We start from the raw sequence: 22,337 nt of genomic DNA on the forward strand, positions 1-22,337 counted from the left end.
ACTTTTCAGAACCTAGGCCCAAATGCCACTGCTACCTTGCTGGGCCTCATTAACAGGCCCTGGACCAACTGTGTGGTCCCCTCTTCGTGAAAAGTGTCCGTGGTTGTCCCGTTCTGAAGCCCGGGAAATCCCCTCGTTCAATTGATTTCTCTCGTCCCGTAAGTCTTAGCAGCTGTTTGTGCAAAATTATCGAACGGCTTGTTTTAAACCGGCTGCAGTGGTCTTTGGAAACAAGAAATATCCTTCCTCCAGTCATGACAGTGTTGAGAAGAACCTAAAATACAATGGACTCTATCCTGGACTTGGTACCGCTCCATCCCATGTCATCAACACTTTTCCATCGTTTTTTGTTGCTGTTGTTGATCGAAGTGCAGAAGGCATACGGACTGTTGACAGTGGCTGTATTTCTAGATACCAGAAGGGGATAGGGATATGAGAGCGTAAGTCATATTCATGTCACATACGCTCTCTATACCATAAGGGAATTCGCGGTCGCATACTACCATGGGTCGTGGATTATTTAACGGGCAGGTTGGTATTTATGCGGACTAGCGGTAGCGCCCAAGCAACTATAACAGCCTTACTTCTGCAGTGCCTCAGGGTGGAGCATTGAGTCCTATGCTCTTTAGCATCGTTCCTTTTACGTCTTTTACCAGGAAACGTTCTCCTATTGGCTTCTCGTACATACTGGCTTCTCGTACATAGCATTCTGCTCAGTGAGCGGAAGTCATCCCCATATCATCGCCATCATGTATATATATCTCTCTCTCTTGTGCGTTCGTTATCCAGAGTTCCAGTGTCCATCATGGTCTGCGGTTATTGTACCAGGCGTCTTCTATAGCTTCAGAGCTGTACGCTGTTCTCATTGCCGTCCAGTACATTGCCAACCAAGCAACACCCAGTGACTGGTCAATCCTTCTGATTCCAAGAGCGGCCTTGAAGTACTATGCGCACTTGTGGCCTTCAGTGGTCTTGTGTACGACATCACCATACTATCGTACAATGCCGCTGTCGCAAAAGAGCACACAATCGAGCTCCAGTGGATCTCCGGTCATATCGGCATTGCTGGGAATGATGCTGCTGACAGAGTACGTGATGCTCACCAACGCGGTCGCGCGTAAGGATATATTTCACTTCTGAGGAAGCTAAACGTATGTTGTGCATCATCCAGTGTGGTTCAGTTCGGAGCCAGTGGTTGAGTTCCGCAGAGCCAACGTCGGCTGCGCAGAATTGACCCGAACCATTCTTACTGAATCCCTCGGCGGACGTCCTGGTCGCTCGAAATTTTGCTTCACAGACTTCGACTCAATGTCCCATTGGCCAACGCATTTCTCTTGAAGGTAGGCGCTCGCAACCTTCGTCGCTGTGTTCAACGTGTGGTGAGTGTCAAGATTCGGAACATATTCTTCTCGAATGTACGTGGTTTCGAACTGCACGTTTGCAACTTCAAAGATCCCTGGACCGTCTTGATAGCCGACTCTTTGACGCCGTGAATGTGCTGGGCAAATGGCACGCAATTCATCATCAGAGTTGCGCAGCGCTCAATCATCACCCTCGTTAAAAGCATAGCAGATCTCTCGGCTTTTTAAAGTTTTTTTTTTCTCCTCTACTAGGTCTGGAGTAGCTTGTCTCGCAGCGATCGGGCTCACATCTTCATATTTTTTCTCCTGCTGTCACCATCATCATCAATCTATGTGAAAATCCCTTTGCTACCCATCCTGTACCCATAGTTAGTCGCGAAGGCAAATCCAAACGAAGTCCACAACACTGACTCACAGAACGAGTTTCGGTGGATAACGACATGAATGTACTTTTTTGTGACAATATTTCAAACTTTTTCATTATCTCCGAGAGACCGAACGAAGGCTGTAAAGCACGAATATAAAGAGTCACGAAAATTGTTTTTAGGGCGCAACCTGAGAACACACTCAGGGACATTGAGTGGCGATAATCCTACAGAACCTCAACCACTGCCCCGAATAATTAAGTTATCCCATTTTTGTTGACGCAATCATTTTGAAGAATCGGGAACGTTCTTAGCATGCGACTAACATGAATGGAAGCTTCGTAGTTGTGCAACGAAATAGGAGTAAAACTCACTATTCCTGTATAGGTGAGTGTTTTTGCTCCTTGGACTTATTACCGTAAATATAGTATCATGGCGCGTGCTTGTATTCATTTATTTGTGCAACACTGCATACGTGTATAATTCCGCAACAAGACAACAACGTACAAAAGTAATTGTAACAGAATTTCAGATGATATATACAAAAGGAGGTGACGGTGTCAAAAGTGATCCATGTTTTGAGAAATTTATTTTTTGTTTGCGAAAACATAAACAGTGTCTGCGACGATATAATAAACTTGCAGGTTTTAAGATTTATTATCTGTTATGTGAAATGTATTCGGATGCTTAGTTGCGTAGTAGCTTTGTCCTCGCAACTCATGTTTCATTTGCGTACATATAAATATCCTATCCACTCATCCAGTACAACTAGGACGCTCGATAATTTTCTTTTTTTCAATCGATCAATGATTGAAATACGTTACTAGCTGAAATGGGTCCTCTCCATCCATTCCTGGTTGGAGCAGTTTCTTTATATATATATATATATATATATAACGAGTAAAGCGTGAGGAAAAATAGGTTTCACCAAATCGTGGTATGTCAATCGGAATGAAGCCGGCCCAGGACAGGCGCCGACGAATGTTAGGCGGCAAAATATCGTCCCAAACTCCGACGGGAGAAAACTTGCAGAAAGTTGCCTTTATTTCCCCTCTATCCTCTGGAGCAATCGAAGCGGTCCAGTCAACCCCGACTCGAAACGTGATTGGCCCGTTCGCTGTGACGTCTCGCGGCGTGAACGAATCCGGCGTCTTGTTGAACGCGGGGAAAGAAGGAAAGTGGGATATTTATGGGGAGTGGTGGAGCAGAGTTTTTCAATACGTTCTCCGCGCAGGTGATAATCGAACGCAAGCACTCATGTCGTCGTCCACTGTTGCTGTCTTGGGCTTCATCGCCATCACGTGCATCGCCTCGTTCTGGGTGGACGCCGACTTAACCGAAGAGTAAGCTTTCTTTCATCCTTTATTCAAGTGCTTCCAACAAAAGATCTATCCACCTCAACAGCGAGGTTGCTATTCAAAATATTCATTGTCTCGAAATAGTCAAAGAGGATTGGACAATATATGTGTGAAGGGTCAGAGTCATGATGACCATCCTTATGGCAACACAACGCATTATAATGGACGCAGGGCAAAATATCGCGAGCAAAATCACTGCGGAAATCAAGAGGCCTACCTTATGGTGCACTGCGGGGCTTATCCGAAAGCCCGTAAAGAATTCTTTTTGCGGGCATGGGCCGGGCTCGGTTTTGACATCGTGGGCCCGTACGTTGCCGCTCCTAGGTCGGGCTCGAGCCTGCGTCACCCAGACGTTAGTTAGCCACTGTCAACTTTTACAGCCGTTACACTGGGTATGGAGCCATTGGGGGACGTAAATAAAAGGAAGGACGGGACAGTAGCGATGAAATGTTCTCAGTGAGAAATACCATGCTTACAGAAGGGGGTTTCTCAATCTGGTAAACATCATTTTAATTCCCACTCTAAGAGATAACCAATCCTTCTGTTTAATTGACTTTCCCCAGGACCAGAACTTCCTGTCTTCCCCATTTCTTTCTTTATCACATCATCAAACAACGATCGTGTCCCACTACATAAGTGGATCACCTGTAGAAACCGTTACTAATTACAAATATCTTGGAGTGTACTTCTCATCTGATCTAACATGGAACATACACATCTCGAACATTCTTTCTAATGCAAATCGTAGTCTTGGGTATCTTCGGCGACACATTACTCACGCACCTCCACACCTCAAACGGCTGGCATACCTCACGTTTGTCCGCCCGAAGATCGAATATGCCAGTGCCATATGGGATCCCCACCAAACTTATCTTTCGAATAATATCGAAGCCTTGCAGAATCGGGCTGCCCGGTTCTTTTTCAAACAATACTCACCTTACACCAGCGTAACCTCACTCAAGGTCCAAGCTGAGCTCACCGACCTTAAAACACGTCGCATGATTCAACGGCTGTCATTATTTCACAAGTTCTATCACTCTCCCGCGCTCCGCAGTACTTACATCCGCTCCCCTTCTTACCTTTCCTGCCGCGTTGACCATCAACATAAGGTACCACTAACTCGGTCACGTGCAACATCATTCGGGGCATCCTTCTTTCAACGAACATCATCAGATTGGAATAAACTCCCACGGCATATAGCAGAACTCACGGATCATATCCAATTTACCAACGCATTAATCGCCGAGTTCACTTGACCATTGTCGCTCCATGTACACGCACATCATTGCTCTCTAATGTAGATATATTATTTGCTTTTCATCTTTTTATAATCTTTTTCTGTCTGCTGTATTTTTGTTTCTGTTTCCTTGTTTTTTTTTTCTATGTTTATTGTTTGATGTACAGTGCCAGTGTGTTGCATACGTGCTCACTCCCTCATGTAATGGCCTAAAGGCCCCTTGATGGACCAATAAATAATAAATAATAATAATAATAATAAACATCACCGTCACCGTCCTTTAATTTTCCACAGAAGGGAGGAATATATGGTTCGCTACTTCGCGTAAGAACCGTGGAGGAATGTCCCTACCGATGCTCTGCAGTCACAACAGATTTCCATTCTTCTATTGAAGCAATTTGCTTTATTCTGAGTTTCCCAAAAACTCGCACTCACAAGCGGTCGCTGAGCTCCTTCATGCGCTCCGCAACGCGAAGACCTTCTACCGAATAAAAAATTCATCAAATTAAAACAGCTGACGGAGCCCGATACATGTTTTCCACGCAGCGCTCAGCGTAACTATACATCGCCGTGTATCAAGTGAAACTGCTTAAGGACAAACACTTGAAGATATCCAGGAAGCGGATGACCTTTCACTCGTTCCTCTTCTTTGTTATCATTAAACATATCTCCCCTCCCCAGGAAGCGGACAAACCGTTCTTAGACATCATTCTGCAGTCGTGGGCAGCAAAGTGTTTCTAATACCCTATAGTCACAAGGCAAACTAAGCCGTTAGCGGAACGGCCGTTACTTCACCTGTAGTCCAACCATCGTTTCCAATGATATCGTTCTCTGCCCCGATTTCTTGAAAATAGAAGGCGTATACACCTTTTTTTGTGACAATTATGCAATTCATAATTGCCACAAAAAAGGCGTACGCCTCCCATTTTCAACAAATCGAGGCAGAGAACCATGTCATACGAATTTATGGTTGGACTCCAGGTCAAGTGACGGCCGTTCCGCTAACGGCCTTAAGTTTGCCATCTGACTAGGGTATAAAAGTCTTCCAACAAATCAATGACGTCCTGAGCGGCCATTCATCACTAATCAGGAGTCCCGGAAAAAAATTGAGACGAATCAGGGATATGCCGCTCAAAGACTGGCAGCTTCTTATGAGACAATCTGTCTGTCTGTACTACACTACTCACAGCCACAGTTGCTTCGCGGAACTAACGAGGATTAAAAAGAAAACCTGCGCGATGGCCCAGTCTACTATTCATTGAACAAAGCCCCAACATTATATATTTTGGAAAAGAAAAAAGAAAAGCTTAATTTTAATGGTGGTGATTGGGGAGGAAACACTGACTCGTAAAATAATAAGCCTTTGCGAACATTCCGATTTTTCCAATACCGAGACGACTAATTCTGTACCCGAGTCCATTTCCGAATCGAATAGTATTTATTGTATATTGTAATAGTATTCGTTGTATAGTATTCGAATATCGTACCGAATCGATGTTTCTTTCAAACGGAATACATTGAAATGGTTCCGAAAAGGGCATAAAACAAAGTGGGCTCTGCTCCATATTGTGATCCGTATGAATTGAATACATCGTGTATACCCATGTTGATATCAGCACATGTGCTGCATGTGCATTCGCTTCGGTTGAAAATAACTATTCGCGCATGCAAAAAAGAAACGTGCGGGGCACTACCCCGCATCATGAAGCTGTCATCAAGACGGCGCATCTTTGTGAGGAGCTGATAATGATGATGATACAATTTTAATGGCGCATAAGCAACTGCTAGTTATGCTTTTGGTTTTCGTGCAAATTCATTCGTGGGGAAAGTCTGGTTTAAAGGTTTCCTCGGGAAAAGAGTTACCAGGTCCAATTGCTAATTTTCGATTACTGAAATTAGGTGAATTAATGCCACGCTCAATGTGGTGCCAGAATAAGCAGAAACTTTTTTTCATTGCGTTCATCGAAAGAAAGTATCGAGTAAGATGAACCTACAGTGTCTTGTTCAGCTCCAACGTGATTGCCGCATTTTTTCCCCCCGCATGTCTAGATATTTTGCGCCAAAAGTAACAAAGTGTCCTACGGAGATGCCTAGTGCCAGTACAGTCAAACTCCTTTATAGCGAACATCGTTTTAACGAAAATACCACTACAGCAAATTTTTTTGCGATCCCGCTGGAGCCCTACAGTACCAATAATGAACATCTTTTTTAACGAAAATACCTTTACTGCAAACTTTTTTTGCTGTCCCCTGAGTTTCGTTGTAAAGGAGTTTGACTGTACCAGCCTAGTACCAGGATACATATGTTGACAACGTCAGTATATGTCTTCGGTTGTGCAACGTTGGAGTGCCGAAATCGGAGATTTCTCCTTAAGCCATTTACGAAAATTTCAGCGCAGAAATTGAGGTACAGAGAAAAGCTCGAAAATGGTGCGCAATAAAGCGGTTTCTCTTCTGAGGACGAATTGCTCTACGACATTTGATGCTTGACCTCCGGTAGCGAAAACTCCGGAACCCATCGATTTCCGTCTTTCGTGCAATCTCGATGTTGACCGTCTCCCCACCTTTGTGTTTTTCCACTCATCTTTGACGGATACCACGTTCGCACGTCGAGCCAGTTTAGTTGTCGAATTTCAGAGGGGAAAAAAAATCTCAAAAGTCTCGCTTTTCACGAAATTGATATATTATCGACCGATGACACGTCTTTTGCGCTGTGCAATGACCCAAAGTGACTGCCGGTGCCATTATACTGCGGGAACGGGAGGCGAAGTCAGTTGGCCACCAATGCACGACATTCAACGATATATTTCACCATAACGTACAAGTTGCTCTGTCTCTGTCCTCTTCATACTCAAGGAAATGATCACATCTCTCGTACACTGTTAAAAGAGAACTTCACCGCATAGCACGCTCCTAGCCAACCATCATTCCGAATTATATCATTATGTGCATTGATTTGTTCAAAACAGGCAGGAGGCGCCTATCTGGGACAGATTATCTTGTCCCAGATAGGCGCCTCCCCCCTGCTTTGAACAAATCAGGAGGCGGAATTCTGAGGCGGAATAGACGCCTACGATACAAGAAACCCAAGAACTGCACTCTTAAAAATGAACTTCACCGCATAGGATGCTCCTAGCCAACCATTATCTTGAATGATATCGCTATCTGCCCTGATTTGTTCAAAACGGGAGGCGTACGCCTTTTTTGTGACAGTTATGAACAGCATCAGTTTCACAAAAAAGGCGTACGCCCCCGTTTTCGATAAATCAGGGCAGATAACGATATCAACGGGGACGATGGTTGGCTAAAAGCGTGCTATGCGGTGAAGTTCATTTCTAAGAGTGTACCAAACTGCGCGGTCATTAGGCAAAGAGACTGTTTTGTGGCCTTGCATCGCATTAAGAGCCTACCTTATTCCTAAACAATATGCGCACTCAACCTTTCTAAATATAATAATAATAAAACATCCGTCCAGCGTAACATATGCGAGATCACGTGCAGGTGAGAGAAAGAAACAGATGCAGGTTCCAAAAAGCAAAAAATAAAAAAAAATAAAAGAAATTTCACATTCCCACTGCGTAATATTTGGAATGCGAGCTCTTCATTCTTGAAATAATTTTCACGCAAATGCATGTACACGAGACTTTTAGTACTGGCGAAAGCGTTGCGAGGAAATAGCGGATGGACACCTCCTCATCCGTCACTTTGCGTACAAAGCCTGCGCAGTGTCTCTATCTTCCAATGGCGGTGTCCTCGCCCGCGTTACGTCTTATTACCTAAGGCGATTGCATGTGCTACAATTAAAGCTTTATAATATGGCATCAAAAGAGTCAAGTTATTGCATTCACTTTTGTTTCTCGCTTATATATGTATAATGTGAGGCTCCCAAAGCGTGTTCGTTCTTTCTGGTCCCAAGGTAGTGTTGAAATCCTCTGATTTCGAGATATTTTTTTCTTCTCTTTTCTTTTTTATTTTTTTTTTCATTACATATTTGCAATACTCGTGTCATCCGATACGGTTTAATTCCGGCATCTCAGGACTCATCGTGTGGAATACTGCAAAGCTACGCAAAGTGGGTGGAATCGCGGTGCAGAACTGTGAAATATTTACGAGTTGTTTAATAGCTAGCACAGGTTTGGATGATCGACAGTACTTTCGTCCTTACCTGCCTCCGATGTCCATAGCGTACGCATATTTTCATCGTTGCGCGGTGAGGTGAGGGGGCTTCGATAGTTCACGCCTGTGACACACGCGCCGGAACTTCGCGCATTGCTGCGCTCTTGGGGATGGCGTGCGTGGCGCCGCGCTCCTGAACAGAAAAAAGAAAATAAAAAAAGACAGTCTGGTGATCGCATGTGGGTTGAACGTGTATGATGAGCACGGAAATGAAGAACAGCGACTTCCCGCAGAAGTCAGACGATTCAACCAGCGTGTGCTTTTACTTATTTCATTACTTGCAAGTGCAGAAGATGCAAAGTACTTTTTGGAGCCCCTGCGAAAGGTGTTAACAAACATGTCTCCTAAACGTAACATGAAGCACTCACTTCGCAAATGTACCATCCGGATAGAAAGTAGCTTTTCTGAGGCGGAATAGACGCCTACGATACAAGAAACCCAAGAACTGCACTCTTAAAAATGAACTTCATCTCATAGCACGTTCCTAGCCAACCATCATCTCGAATGATATCGTTATCTGGCTTGGTTTGTTGAAAACGGGAGGCGTACGCCTTTTTTGTGAGAATTATGAACAGCATAAGTGTCACAAAAAAGGCGTACGCCTCCCGTTTTCAACAAATCAGGGCAGATAACGATATCAATCGACATGACGGTTGGCTAAGAGCGTGCTATGCGGTGAAGTTCATTTTTAAGAGTGTGAAGTTTCTTCAACATTAACCAGTCTGTTTCCCATTGCTTCTCAGATTATATATTTTTGTAAGATGGTTTCGCCCAGTATCAAATACATCGAGTGTATACACGTGAGGACTGCGCATGAAACTACTGAGCCTCTTATTTGAGGAGTACACTCTTAAAAATGAACTTGACAGCGTACGCCTTTTTTGTGGCAATTATGAACAGCATAAGTGTCACAAAAAAAGCATACGCCCCCCGTTTCCAACAAATCAGGGCAGATAACGATATCAATCGACATGACGGTTGGCTAAGAGCGTGCTATGCGGTGAAGTTCATTTTTAAGAGTGTGAAGTTTCTTCAACATTAACCAGTCTGTTTCCCATTGCTTCTCAGATTATATATTTTTGTAAGATGGTTTCGCCCAGTATCAAATACATCGAGTGTATACACGTGAGGACTGCGCATGAAACTACTGAGCCTCTTATTTGAGGAGTACACTCTTAAAAATGAACTTGACAGCGTACGCCTTTTTTGTGGCAATTATGAACAGCATAAGTGTCACAAAAAAGGCATACGCCCCCCGTTTCCAACAAATCAGGGCAGATAACGATATCAGTCGAGATGATGGTTGGCTAGGAGCGTGCTATGCGATGAAGTTCATTTTTAAGAGTGTACGCATAACAAAGGCCAGGTTTTTTTCTTTTTTTTTTTATAAATCACATACTGAAATGCAATGGAAAGCATTAGGTTATGAGTTATGACGAATATTTTGATTGACAGAACGTTGAGGAGACACACACATATACAGGAAACGTCAGAGCTAATGGCAAAAGCGAAAGGGTGCAGGCCAGCTGGTACATGGTGAAAAATTGGAACCCGAGAAAGCACTCTTAAAAATGAACTTCACCGCATAGCACGCTCCTAGCCAACCATCATCTGAAATGATATCGTTATCTGTCCTGATTTGTTGAAAACGGGAGGCGTACGCCTTTTTTGTGACACTTATGAACAGCATAAGTGTCACAAAAAAGGCGTACGCCTCCCGTTTTCATCCCTCCTCTGTCCCTTTCTCGGGTTCCAATTTTCCATCAGAGCTAATGCACAAATGTTGCGTATGCCGCGCTGTTTTATCTCAGATCCCGAAATCCAGGGAGTCAAAAAAATGACACGAGATTCCCAACACTCCTGCAAGCAAATTGCAAGCAACTTGGACGGTGTGCAGTTGAGCCCTCGGATATAGACGTCCTGCACCCCTACGTCATCGCTTACGTTTCGCCGCCGCGCAAAGCATATGCTAGTGGGCACCTACTATCAACCTTATCAGCCTTTTCGACCTATCAGCAGACGCGTTTTTCCCGCTTCTTGCCAACCACAGCAAGATATAACCTCAAACCAATCTTATCGTGACGTCGCATGTTTTTAAACAGAGGGTCGCCTACAGCTGTCACCGAGTGTTTTGCATTCCCATCTTGACGAGCCAAGTTGAAAACATGCGAATGTACACATGTGGTGATACCATCATAACCACGGTGAGACAACCTTGAAAGTAAGTGAAATAATATTCTTTCCGTCCCGTCCCTCCATTCCGGCTGATTTGCAAAGCAGATAGGGGATTTAGGGAGCATCAAGATGTGCCTTAATCCCCCTCGGTGTCGTATAGCAAAGTGGTAGACGCCGGCAGACCAATCACAGTCGAGCCTACTTTACACCTACACTTTGGGGGTTCTAATGGCTCACAATTGGAGACACCAACAGGGTTTGCATCCTTTCTTTGAGTATCGATCCTAAACTACGTTACCGGATAGTGTTTATAACTGGCGGAACTTTTAAAGGGGGTAAAAACTCCTATCTGCAGTGACGGGTGTAATAGGTGTAATATTATTTTAATATAAGTGTTCTATTTACAATTTATTGCTCAATACTTCTCCTTCATAACGTGTGCAGCGTACAAAAACGCACTTTTTTTTTCGGATATGGGCGAGTAAACGTGTAGCGCCATCCAAATACCTCTATCCATCGTTACGTCATTTGAAGAATTGTAGCACCCAATCAGACGCCAACGCGGAGGTACACATAACATTCTGCTCTACACTCTTAAAAATTAACTTCACGACATAGCACGCTCCTACACTCTTAGAAATGAACTTCACCACATAGCACGCTCCTAGCCAACCATCATCCCGAATGACAACGTTCTCGCCCCTGATTTGTTGAAAACGGGAGGAGGAGCCTATTTTGTGTCATTATGCATGGCACAAAATAGGCTCCTCCTCCCGTTTTCAACAAATCTAGAGCGAGAACGTTGTCATTCGGGGTGATGGTTGGCTAGGAGCGTGCTATGTGGTGAAGTTCATTCTTAAGAGTGTAACCAACTATCATCCCGAATGACAACGTTCTCATCCCTGATTTGTTGAAAAGGGGAGGCGGAGCCTATTTTGTAGCCATAATGCCGTATCATAATAGTTAGATAATAAGCCCCACCTCCCGGTATCAACAAATAAGGAGCGAGAACGTTATCATTGGGGATGATGGTTGGCTAGCAGCCTGTTATATGTGGTGAAGATACGGACCTAGCAGATTCATCTATACATGCCTTTCTACACCGCTTCCGGTTTGTTGCCAAAATGACATCCGGTTTCGCAGCGAACACGCTCTGCGCCAACCACTGTGCCGATTGATGCAGTTATCGCTTCTGATTTGGGGAGAGAGAGGGCATTATACGCCTTTTTATGTCAGTTCAAATTGCCACAAAGAGGCGTACGCCTCCCATCTTCAACATATCAGGAAAGTGAAAGATATCATTCTGCACAGTGGCTGGTTCCGAGCGCCCTTCGTCGCGGAAGGACCGGAAGTCTTTGTGACAACGGAAGTTGTGACAGGGCTTGTTTATGTTTACCTGAGAATGTCATCTATACAAAGGTGTCACAGCCAACAAGTTAAATTCGCCGTTCGGAGTCGACATAGTCGGCGGGCTATAGCTTGGTGCACTATTAAAACGGAACTTCACCACATAGCATGCTCCTACACTGTTAAAACAGAACTTCACCACATCGCACGCTCCTAACCAACCATCATACCGAATGATATCATTCTGTGTCATGATTTGTTCAAAACAGGCGGGAGGCGCCTATCTGGGACAGATTATCTTGTCCCAGATAGGCGCCTCCCCCCCCCCCCTGTTTTGAACAAATCATGACACAGAATGATATCATTCGGTATGATGGTTGGTTAGGAGCGTGCTATGTTGTGAAGTTCTGTTTTAACAGCAAGCCCTTTCACCATCATCAACCACCCACCACCACCATCTGTTTTAACAGTGTAGTCAACCATCATTCCGAACATTCCGAATGATATCATTCTGTGCATTGATTTGTTGAAAATGGGAGGAGGCGCCTATCTGAGACACATTGTGCTTGTCCCAGGTAGGCGCCTCCCCCCTGTTTTGAACAAATCAGGACACAGGATGGTATCATTCGGAATGATGGTTGGCTAGGAGCGTGCTATGTGGTGAAGTTCTGTTTTAACAGCAAGCCCTTTCACCATCACCACCACCCACCACCACCATCTGTTTTAACAGTGTACCAAGCAATCCAACGGCAAGCTACCTCGACCCCCCCCCCTCTATTTTAACAGTGTAGAGTTCATAGCCCCTTTAACGCCATCGCTTTACCCCAGACGTTCTCCGTGAAAGCATAGACTTGACCTGGCCAACCAGCCAGCGAAACGATGATGACAAAAACTTTTTTTGCAGTATGTAACAACTTGTTCGGCTCGTAATTCTGCCCACACGAGGGTTCTTTCCAGGCAACAAGCACCCGTGGTACTACAACAAATCGTTCTATTCCAGTCGAGAATACCAGCAAGTTGGGCGCACTCAACTGCAAAAGATCACTTTCATGTAGAGCAACTTTTGGTGACTCATTTATCTCTCATGGTTATTCCTTCCACTTCCATGTCAAACGGCGGCCGACAGTGTTCACGCTACGTGGAAAAGATAGATGAGCCCTAACTTTGGAGCGAGTGATTTCGAGCGGCTGTCTTCTCTACGTGGCTGCGCGAAGCAAACTTTGGGAATAGCCGACTAGATATATGAACCCTTTTTTTTTTCCTTCGTTCTAATAAATATATCCCTCCCCCCGTGCCGACTAGTGAAATATACAACAGCGTTGTCCGTTTCAGTGGAGAGGAAAAGGATCGAAATGCCTCGTACGACGGTCCGCAGTTTTTGAGTGACGTAAGTAACCCGGGAAGTAACGGCGGCCAAACATACTTTTCTCTCAAATCTTCGCGGGGACGGGAAAGAGAGAAAGAGATAATAATAATAATAATCAAGGGACAGAGAACGGGACAGAGAACGGGACAGTTGACAGTTTTGTCGCTCTAAAAAAAAAAGGTGGTCAACGTTATACCTTTTAGGGTGCCAATGGCTTGTCACAAATGTTAGACCACAAATGTGTCAAGATTAATCCCTTTGGCAGGGTGGTACTGTTCAACCCTGGACGTGGGTCCCAAATTTACCGGCATGGGTGTAAAATTTACACCCATCAAGTATACAAATGGATTGTGCAAGGGCCTATAGCGTTTGAGCTGTGAACAGTACGACTTCCTCGAAATATTATAATCGAGTATGTTTTGTTGCTGTTGTCTTATTTGCTTGTTTGTTCTTACGTTTTTAGCGTGATACATGCATACCAAATTCACGATTTTTCTTCTTCTTTTTTTATTTCGATCTCTATAGCTGTCGTAACTTCTGAATGAAATTTGGTTTACAGGTTATTACGGATCATAAAACGGGAAATCATAAAGTTATCTTCATCGACGGATCACCAAGGGAAAGACGCAAACAAAAATTAAACGCGCCTACAAACACGCAAACTTCGCACGCAAGGCCACACGCGCAAAGCACGGGTTAGGCTGAGACGTCGTGCAGGTTCCCGCCATATAATCACAAATGTGGGAGCAATTTGCCGGAGAATAGATACCATTAATAGGACGCGACTTCGCAAATTCTGAGACCCTCTTCGTTTGACATGCGACTTTGCAAGTGAGGGTTCGGAGATGTCCTCATTGTAGTAACGGAAAGTCTGTCGCCACAAGAGACAACATTTCGGACTAAAATACAACCGTGTTGCTGAACTTCTTTTTTCTTTTTTTTTACTTAAATCACTCCTCAAATACGACAATACCGTTTCTTCGAGAAATCATCGTTGTGACATGTAACACACTTGCGTAGCCTGGGTGGTAAATGAGCTGGGTTTACCACCCTGCGTTAGTTAGTTAGTGCGTATGTTGTCGACCGAAAGATGGCGCCGCAATCGAGGAAGTAAACAGTCCCGTTATACTTTTCTGCAACGGGACGCTGCAGCCGTGGTGGTAAGAGAGCCGGTTACCACCTTTTGATATCTTCTTCCTTTCTTTCTTCTTCTTTTTTTTTCTTTTCAAGAGTGTGGTGGGGCGCGAAACCTCGGTGCAAGGAACCAAGCAAACATTTCTATTTGCATATCCTTCCTAACCTTGCTAACCATAAAAATACAAACTACGAAAACATGGCGCCCCAACGAGTTCACCGGGAAGTAATGTAGCCTCTAATATGGCGTATTTTTAGTCGACGAAGGTCAGCTAATTATTGCCTCCGACGTGGTGTGAATAGTGTTTATTCAGCTGCTTCTCGCGACACATCTTGTTTATCCTATTTTAGGCGTCATTACTGCGGGCCATCCCCGTCAGTTGAGGATAACGACGTCTTATTGGCTTTAGGCTATCATCATTGTGAGGGGGACAACTATAAGCACATGTCCGTGCTAGTATCTTGTTCACTCGATAACGCTGTTATTACGAGCCGCTTCGCAAAACATCTAAGGTGGGATACAGGACAACCGAAGCCAGTTTACTGGAGTCTTCAATGGCCCTCACTGTGTACCTGCTGCTAAAGTGCATGGAAATGAAGAAAGTTATTTTTTTTTTCGTCACACCGATTAGCGTATTTAGCGCCACGTTCACTCGAATAGAAGAAGAATACGTGTTTTCCAAAAGGGGGGAAAGGTTCAAATTGAAATCGTTGCTTACACGACAAGAAGGTCGGTCACGGTGTCATCAACAGAAGCTACACTCTTAAAAATGAGCTTCACCGTATAGCACGCTCCTAGCCAACCATAATCTCGAACGATATCGTTGTCTGCCCGTCTGAAAACGGGAGGCGTACGCCTTTTTTGCGACAATTATATATGAACAGCATAAGTGTCACAAAAAAGGCGTACGCCTCCAGTGTTCAACCAATCAGGGCAGATAACGATATTATTCGAGATTATGTTTGGCTAGGAGCGCACTATGCGGTGAAGCCCATTTTTAAGCGTGTACGGATGGTGTTCGAGTAGCAACCAGCCCCTGCACTCTTAAAAATGAACTTCACCGCATAGCACCTCCAATCAACCATTATCTTGAATGATATCAAATGATATCATTGTCTTAAATGATATCAAATATCATGGTTTGATCAACAAATCAGGGCTGATAACGATATCATTCGAGATGATGGTTGGCTAAGAGCGTGCTATGCGGTGAAGTTCATTTTTAAGAGTGTGCTTAGCAGAGCGTCTAAATTACGGAAAGCGTGCTTCACCGCAGAAAGAGACATTCAGCGGGGAAGACCAACTTGTAGCAAAGACTGCCATATTTAGGCGCATCTTCCCCTCGTTTTTAGCTCGTTCTTCGTGTAGGTTGTGCTACAACTAGTTTCGTAAACTTCTCGACGTCGTAACCCCGTTGCGTTACAAATGAGGGCAACAATCGGCTTCTGAGCGCAGCCTATGTTACTGATTGTTTTTTCTTTTCTTCTACATAGGGAGCTGAAACACTCGCTCACCGCATGGGGCCGCGTTTGAAAAGTGAGCGTTGTTTTCGTACAAGTTCCCCGAATTCGAAACGGTTACCGTCAAACAAAAAGAAGGTGAACCGTTTCACAACCATCCGCTATGACAGAAATAACAAGTCGTCGATACCCGGAGAGAGATTGCAACATTTGCCTACCACTTTCGCAGAATGTGTGCTTTTATCTCTGAACGGGAAGGAATGCAAGAGAGCAGGTATAAGTAGGGCCTCGTGTTTTAGAGTTAAACCCGGTAAAACCCGTTTTTACCCCCCGATTGGCACCATCGTCAATTAGCGTGAAACCCGAAAACCCCCGAAAACGAGAATCGCTGAAGATTCAATTACGGTACCCATACATACAATACTTGGCCACGAGGCCACTAGGCTTTTTGTTCCTTTTCCATTCGAAAGATAAAATAAATTTCATTTCATTTCAAAATTTCATTTCATTTCCCACTCAGCACAGTCGCTGGGCATCTCGTGTTCATGCAAAATGCGGCATTTAATATGTCTTTCTTTTTTATCACCCAAAATCCTGGGTTTTCACCCGATATGGCCCGATTTCACCCGCTGTATAGCTTCCAGGATAAAACCCGATGTTTACCCCCGATTTTGAGAAAATATAGAACCCAGAAACACAGGGCCCTAGGTATAAGCTATGTGACTGCGACATTACCCTGAGTCTGTGGTGAAGACACTCATGGTAATGTCCAAGTCACGTAGCTCGATACATTCATATAAAAAATGTTTATACGATCACAGAGCCGTAAAACAAGATTTGTCACACACTGCAACTACAGCAATATTTAAAGTGGAGTTGGCTCATTTCCTTTTTATTCTCCATTTAATTGGCATAATGATTTCACCTTTCTTGAAAAAAAATATCCACTAGACATGGTCAAGACAAGGTGCACAGCGAACACTATTTTATCGCTGAGTCCCTTCGCTTCTTAAATGACTTCATTAGATCCTGACTACTCAGCGTTAAAATTGCTCGCATAATTAAGGGTTTTTATAAGAGAGTAATTAATCCCCATCATACAATTCGGCTGTTGTAAAAACGCCAGCTTTTCCCTTTTAGGCATCTCATTACACTTATACTGCTCTGCAAGGGGGACAACTAAGCGGATGTCCGTGCTAGTATCTTGTTCACTCGATAACACTGTTATTACGAGCCGCCTCGCAAAACACCTAAGGTGCGATGCAGAAGAAGAATGCCGTGTTATCACCGCTATTAAAAGGAACTGTACTAGATATATATGACAGAAATATCCCCCCTAAAAGCCAGAGAGCCTCCACTGCCTATCACTGAAGCTATCAGGAATACTGAATCCGCTCGCGTTATTTGTGAAATAAAATATAGATTACGAAACGAGCATCTGATAACGCGCAATTACAGCAGCTGGTTTCGTACGGATTTGACATGGAATTTTGCGTGCGACCGATTATGACGTTTGTGAGGCCCGTATATGTCAGATAGGCCTTGCCAGATGCACGTTTAACGACCCTCGCATGAAGGTTTGACGTCATCAGTGATGTGACTCACAATCCATGTTTCATGTCCAACTACAAATTCATTCTAAAGGTCTTTTGAGAAAACTCTTAAGAAGGGCCGTGTTTGCTCACAAGCCTTCCGGACGTTCCCATTCTTTTTCTTTCCATTTTCTTTTCTTCTGAAGCCGACTTATGTTTGGCTGACCTTTCCTTTCTTTTCTTCTTAATAAACATATCCCCTCCTTTTTTTCTCTCTCTTTATCACATCACCATCACCTTCCGAACGAAAGCGTGGACAAATTTACATTTGCAATTTTTATACAGATAAAGGCGGCAGAATCTATTTCTTCCGTACAGAATCCAATTACACGTCCTGTCGTTCAAGGATAACCATTAGCAACTGCGACGGCCCCGTTTCATTCAGGACCCAGGTCAACAGTATGTCGTACCTTTGGAGGCTTCGTTCTCCCCTGTATAAACCGGCACATGGAGAAAAACGTTACAGCAAATAAGCCGTTTAATAATTGACAAAAGCGTTCACGCAAAGCAGAACACTCATGAAAGGCACCCCTAGAAATCCTATCTACTCAACTACGAATGTGCATTATGAATAAGTTGCGGATAATTTATCGTGCTTTCGTTATAACTCTGCTGGTGTAACGAATTTCCAAACGTTAAATCATTCCGTACACTCACGTGGATTTACGTCGCGAGACAACTGCGGATTAATTTTGCCCACCTGGGAGTTCTTTAACGTCGCGACACACGGTATTTAACTTCCCTCGCGGAAGACGGCGTATCAAAGCAACTTGTACACTGCCACCAAGCTGCTCGCGTCCTCGGCCAGGCTCGAACCTGCAACTTTGGGAACAGGCGAACACGATACAAAATGAGACACAAAGACTGGTCACCCGAAAAGATATGTTTTTTTTATTATTATTATTAGTTACGAAAGGTGTTCATGTCAAACCGGGACTTTCTGTCTCCTGAGTGTAGAAATGGCTCGCGCTATTTCTTTTTCGTCATTTTCACACGCGACAGGCCTCCGCGTTCACCACGTGGTAGTCCAAAGTTTGTGCAAAACAGAAGACACGTGCTGGACAAGATGGCCGACAACGAGGTGAGCGCGCACATCGAACAGCGAATTGTCATGAAGTTTCTAGTGAATGAAGGCGTAAAATCTTCTGAAATTCGTAGAAGACTTCAGGCTCGGTATGGCCACGATACACTTAGCCGCAGCGAAGCGTATGAGTGGTGCAAACGGTTCCGAGACGGCCGTACATCAGTGCTGGGCGATCCCGGCCGGGGTGGCTCAGAGCCTGAGCCATAGCCAGGCTCAGAGTTCTTGAGAACATCCAACTTGTGGAGCGCCTGATCCTCAAGGACCGACGGATACCATGTCTCGATATCAATTGTGCATATAGTGCGATCAATAGTGCATATTACTGCCAGGTTCTAAGGGATGTGCATGAGGCGCTGAAGCAAAAGCGGCCGGGCCTCATGCGTTCCTTGGGAGCCGCCACTTCAGCTGCGACGACGAGGTCAAAAATGCGGTCCGATCATGGCTGCTACGCGCCGGTAAGGATTTCTACGCTGCTGGCATCCAAGCCCTCGTGAAACGCTGGGACAAGTGCATTAGTGCAACTGGAGATCACGTTGAAAAATAAAACTAATTTCTCCTGTAAGTTCATTTTACTTTTGCGAAAAATGAAAAGTCCAGGTTTGACTTGAACGCCAATATAAGACTATATTATATATAAGACTACAAATTGCAGCAGTGAAGCGGAATACGTGGTTTGCAATGTATTTTTCTAATTCCCAATCATCATCATAAAATAAAGTTGTCTTTTCCACTATCCAAGTCTTAAAGCAGCACAGAAGTCATTTTTTACACCGTTTTCTTCCTATAAAACTGTTAAGTATGCCAGAAAGATGCACCATGCGAAGTAATTCACACCACAGAGTCATAATTATCGCAGAAATTGAATTTAAAGTACGGCACAAAAAACGACCGTGCGCAACGGTGGTGGAGAGCAGAACCAGCCTGTGACCTCGCGCTGACGCTACAGGAATCACGCTCGCTGATTGGTCCAGAGAAATGTTCTCTGCTACTCGGCTGTTCGGGGTTCTGAAAAAGCACTGCTCCTGGCTCGGTCATGATTCGGCCGCTCCTTCTATCCCCAACTCTCCGTGGTAACTGGCAAAACTGGTTTACCGCGGCAAAGGGACAAGGCGCTGACCCCCACTGACGAGGAGGAGGAGGAGGAGGAGTGTCGTTGGGAGGAACCCGAGAGGTCTGCCTGCCTGATTAGGCGGCATGTTTCTCGGGAAGGGAAAGGTGGTGGAGAGGGGGAGAGGAAAGGGTGAAGTGGAAGACCGAGCGGAATCCGCTCGGGGGGAGGATAGCTGCGTCCATGGGCCGACTTCAGGGGAACTGTGCCGGCATACGCCTATTACACATCTGAGGGAAACCCAGGAAAAACCCCAGACGGCACAGCCGGCCCGCGGATTCGAACCGCGGACCTCCCAGTCTCCAAGCGCACGCGTTACCGCTGCGCCACCGGAGCTGGTCCCCCACTGACCGGCGAACCAGAACGAGTTTTCCCTGTAACGTCATGGGTGACGTGGCATCACATCATACCGCAGAGCCATGTTTATGGGAGTTTTTTTCTTGGAAACAAATTGCACACATCAAAACCGTTCGGGCTATTCGGTAAAATGACACACACACTTTCATCAGACGTCTTAATCTAAAATTTTTTTGGATGGCCCTTGTACTCCTTTAAGAGGGCAACCCAGCTCCCTCTCCCCACGTGCATTCTGTATGGCGCTTATTTGAAGCATTTTCTCCGTAACCAGCGGTCAGATTTTAGTGCGAGTGGTCTTACTGGAAAGAGGACGACAAGATCCGTAACATGTGGGGCTCGGAATTTTGAAATTGTTCTCAGTTATCTTACGATCAAAGTTTGAAGGGCATCCAAAAGAAGCCTAAGACAAATTCTAAAATTCGGGGCCTTACACGCCCCAGATCTCGTCGTCCTCTTTCCAACGATACCGCAGGTATCAAAATTTGACCTTTTGATTGCCGAGAAAAAGCATCAAATCGCGCACCATAGAAAATGGACGTGGAAGAGGGAGCTGATATTCCCTCTTAACGGCCGTCAGATTGTTAGAAGCCATCGTAGCTCAGACGACAGCAAAGGAGACATACCTTGAGGAAATCCATGTTGACATCATAACGGGTCCGTTCTTTTACGAAGACACGTTTTGGTTAAGTGCAGAGAAATTGGAGCAGATGGGAGTAAATGGAATGCACGTCCTTTTTCTTCTCCTCATTGGCCCTATGGATGAAGGAGTTGCTTCTCCTGCTTTCATTTCGCGCGGCGAGCTGTTCAAGGCGTGTTAACGTCAACAGAGTCGTTCATAACGCGACTTTTACATAACACCAGTCTGAAATCACCAAAGAGCCGAGGGTGGCTTCGATGCCAACATACGCCCCCCCCCCCCCCCCCCCCCGCCTCCACTGTGGATTCGTTATCGAAGGCGCTGGGACCAGATTGCAATACATTTGGATCGCGTTGTGAGTGTCGTCATCGTAAAAGCTGATGACAGGTTTGTCAGCAGCAGCAGGAGTGAATCAATAGCACTCGGTGGGCACTTTGAATGCATGAAGAACCAAACTGAAAATTCCGAATGGTTGTAACCGACTATCCATCTCGAATCCTCCGTCATGACGTCATCTAAATTAACGGCTCCAAAGAGCGCCAGTTTTAAGGTTGCGGCCATGGTTGCCATTCGCACGCCAAGAGACTGTGACGGCTAAACTAAGGGAGGCAAAGAAAATTGAAATGGGATCGCATAACGTCTTTCCGCATAATATGGCGCCAGATTTATGGGCATGAAATCTCGCCAGAAGTCTTTATGTAGATATGATACCGGCGTCATTCATGGCGTTCACCTCGTAACGCTCTATTAGAAGGCAAGGATTATAGCGAGCGTCCGTTTCAGAGTGCTTCCTCTTTCGTGAAAGGATCGAGACACAGTTGCCAGAAAGCGCAAGAATGTCAACAAACGCGTGTATATTTCACCTTCGTGTACCTACAGTGTGAAGGCTATATAGGCTTATTTGTACTGCATCTTCCCGATGACTGTTCCCGAGGAGTCCTTCCTAACAGCTGAGATACATCTTTAACGACGTCGGACTGTACTATTCATAAAGGCTCCAGCGAGTCCGTGTTATTAATCATTACCAAACTCTCCTGGGGGTACACTTTCACAGTTGGCTACACTTTGGATAAGCGCCTCGTGCGGGTTAATGCTGCGAAACGTATACGGTATACGGTGGTATTGTAAAGTATCCATTAAAATAACAAAATGTATTGGATGTTTTCCCTCTATTACACAATGCAACGTGGAAAATATTTGGAACGAAGAAGTCGCATACACACATATCACAAAAGGCGAGGCCTTTACAATTGTGAACTAAGAAGGCAACATTGACTTCTGCTTACATGTCGGCCATTTTGAGACTCCAGCCGTTTCATGCTCTATGTCGATCGCCTTGCGCGTTGCTATCATGTACCTTTGAAAACAATTCCCGCACTGCATTGAGCGGTGTCTTTCAGTAGCGTCACCGCCGTTCTTTGCCATTCCGTCGTGATGTGATTCGTAAGCATTAATTTGTAATTACGCCAGTTAGTTGGCTGAAACCCAACGTATCAGAATGGAGACGCGAAATATAAGGCCGGCGTAGGAATACTTTGCCGGCTTACGCCTTAACAAACAACACAACACACAACTTCAAC

At 44.8% G+C, this 22,337-nt stretch overlaps 2 protein-coding genes across 4 annotated transcripts in view; one reads left to right on the forward strand and one right to left on the reverse strand.

The window, feature by feature from the left end:
• The window catches only part of LOC135394182 (uncharacterized), a 283,276-nt gene that overhangs the window by 222,959 nt on the left and 37,980 nt on the right, over window positions 1-22,337 (reverse strand). The gene's annotated exons all lie outside the window — the stretch shown is intronic.
• Window positions 1-22,337, forward strand: part of LOC135394181 (uncharacterized) — a 46,726-nt gene that overhangs the window by 16,577 nt on the left and 7,812 nt on the right. For all 3 annotated transcript variants that reach the window (XR_010422778.1, XM_064624774.1, XM_064624775.1), the window contains exon 2: window positions 2,961-3,069. Coding sequence is in view for 2 of the 3 variants with exons in the window: in XM_064624774.1 (XP_064480844.1) it covers window positions 2,961-3,069 (109 nt within the window). In the remaining variant the exon portion in view is untranslated. The remainder of the gene's footprint in view (window positions 1-2,960; window positions 3,070-22,337) is intronic.

The sequence above is a fragment of the Ornithodoros turicata genome, chromosome 5 (genome assembly GCF_037126465.1).
Source record: "Ornithodoros turicata isolate Travis chromosome 5, ASM3712646v1, whole genome shotgun sequence".
NCBI classification, from domain to species: Eukaryota; Metazoa; Arthropoda; class Arachnida; order Ixodida; family Argasidae; genus Ornithodoros; species Ornithodoros turicata.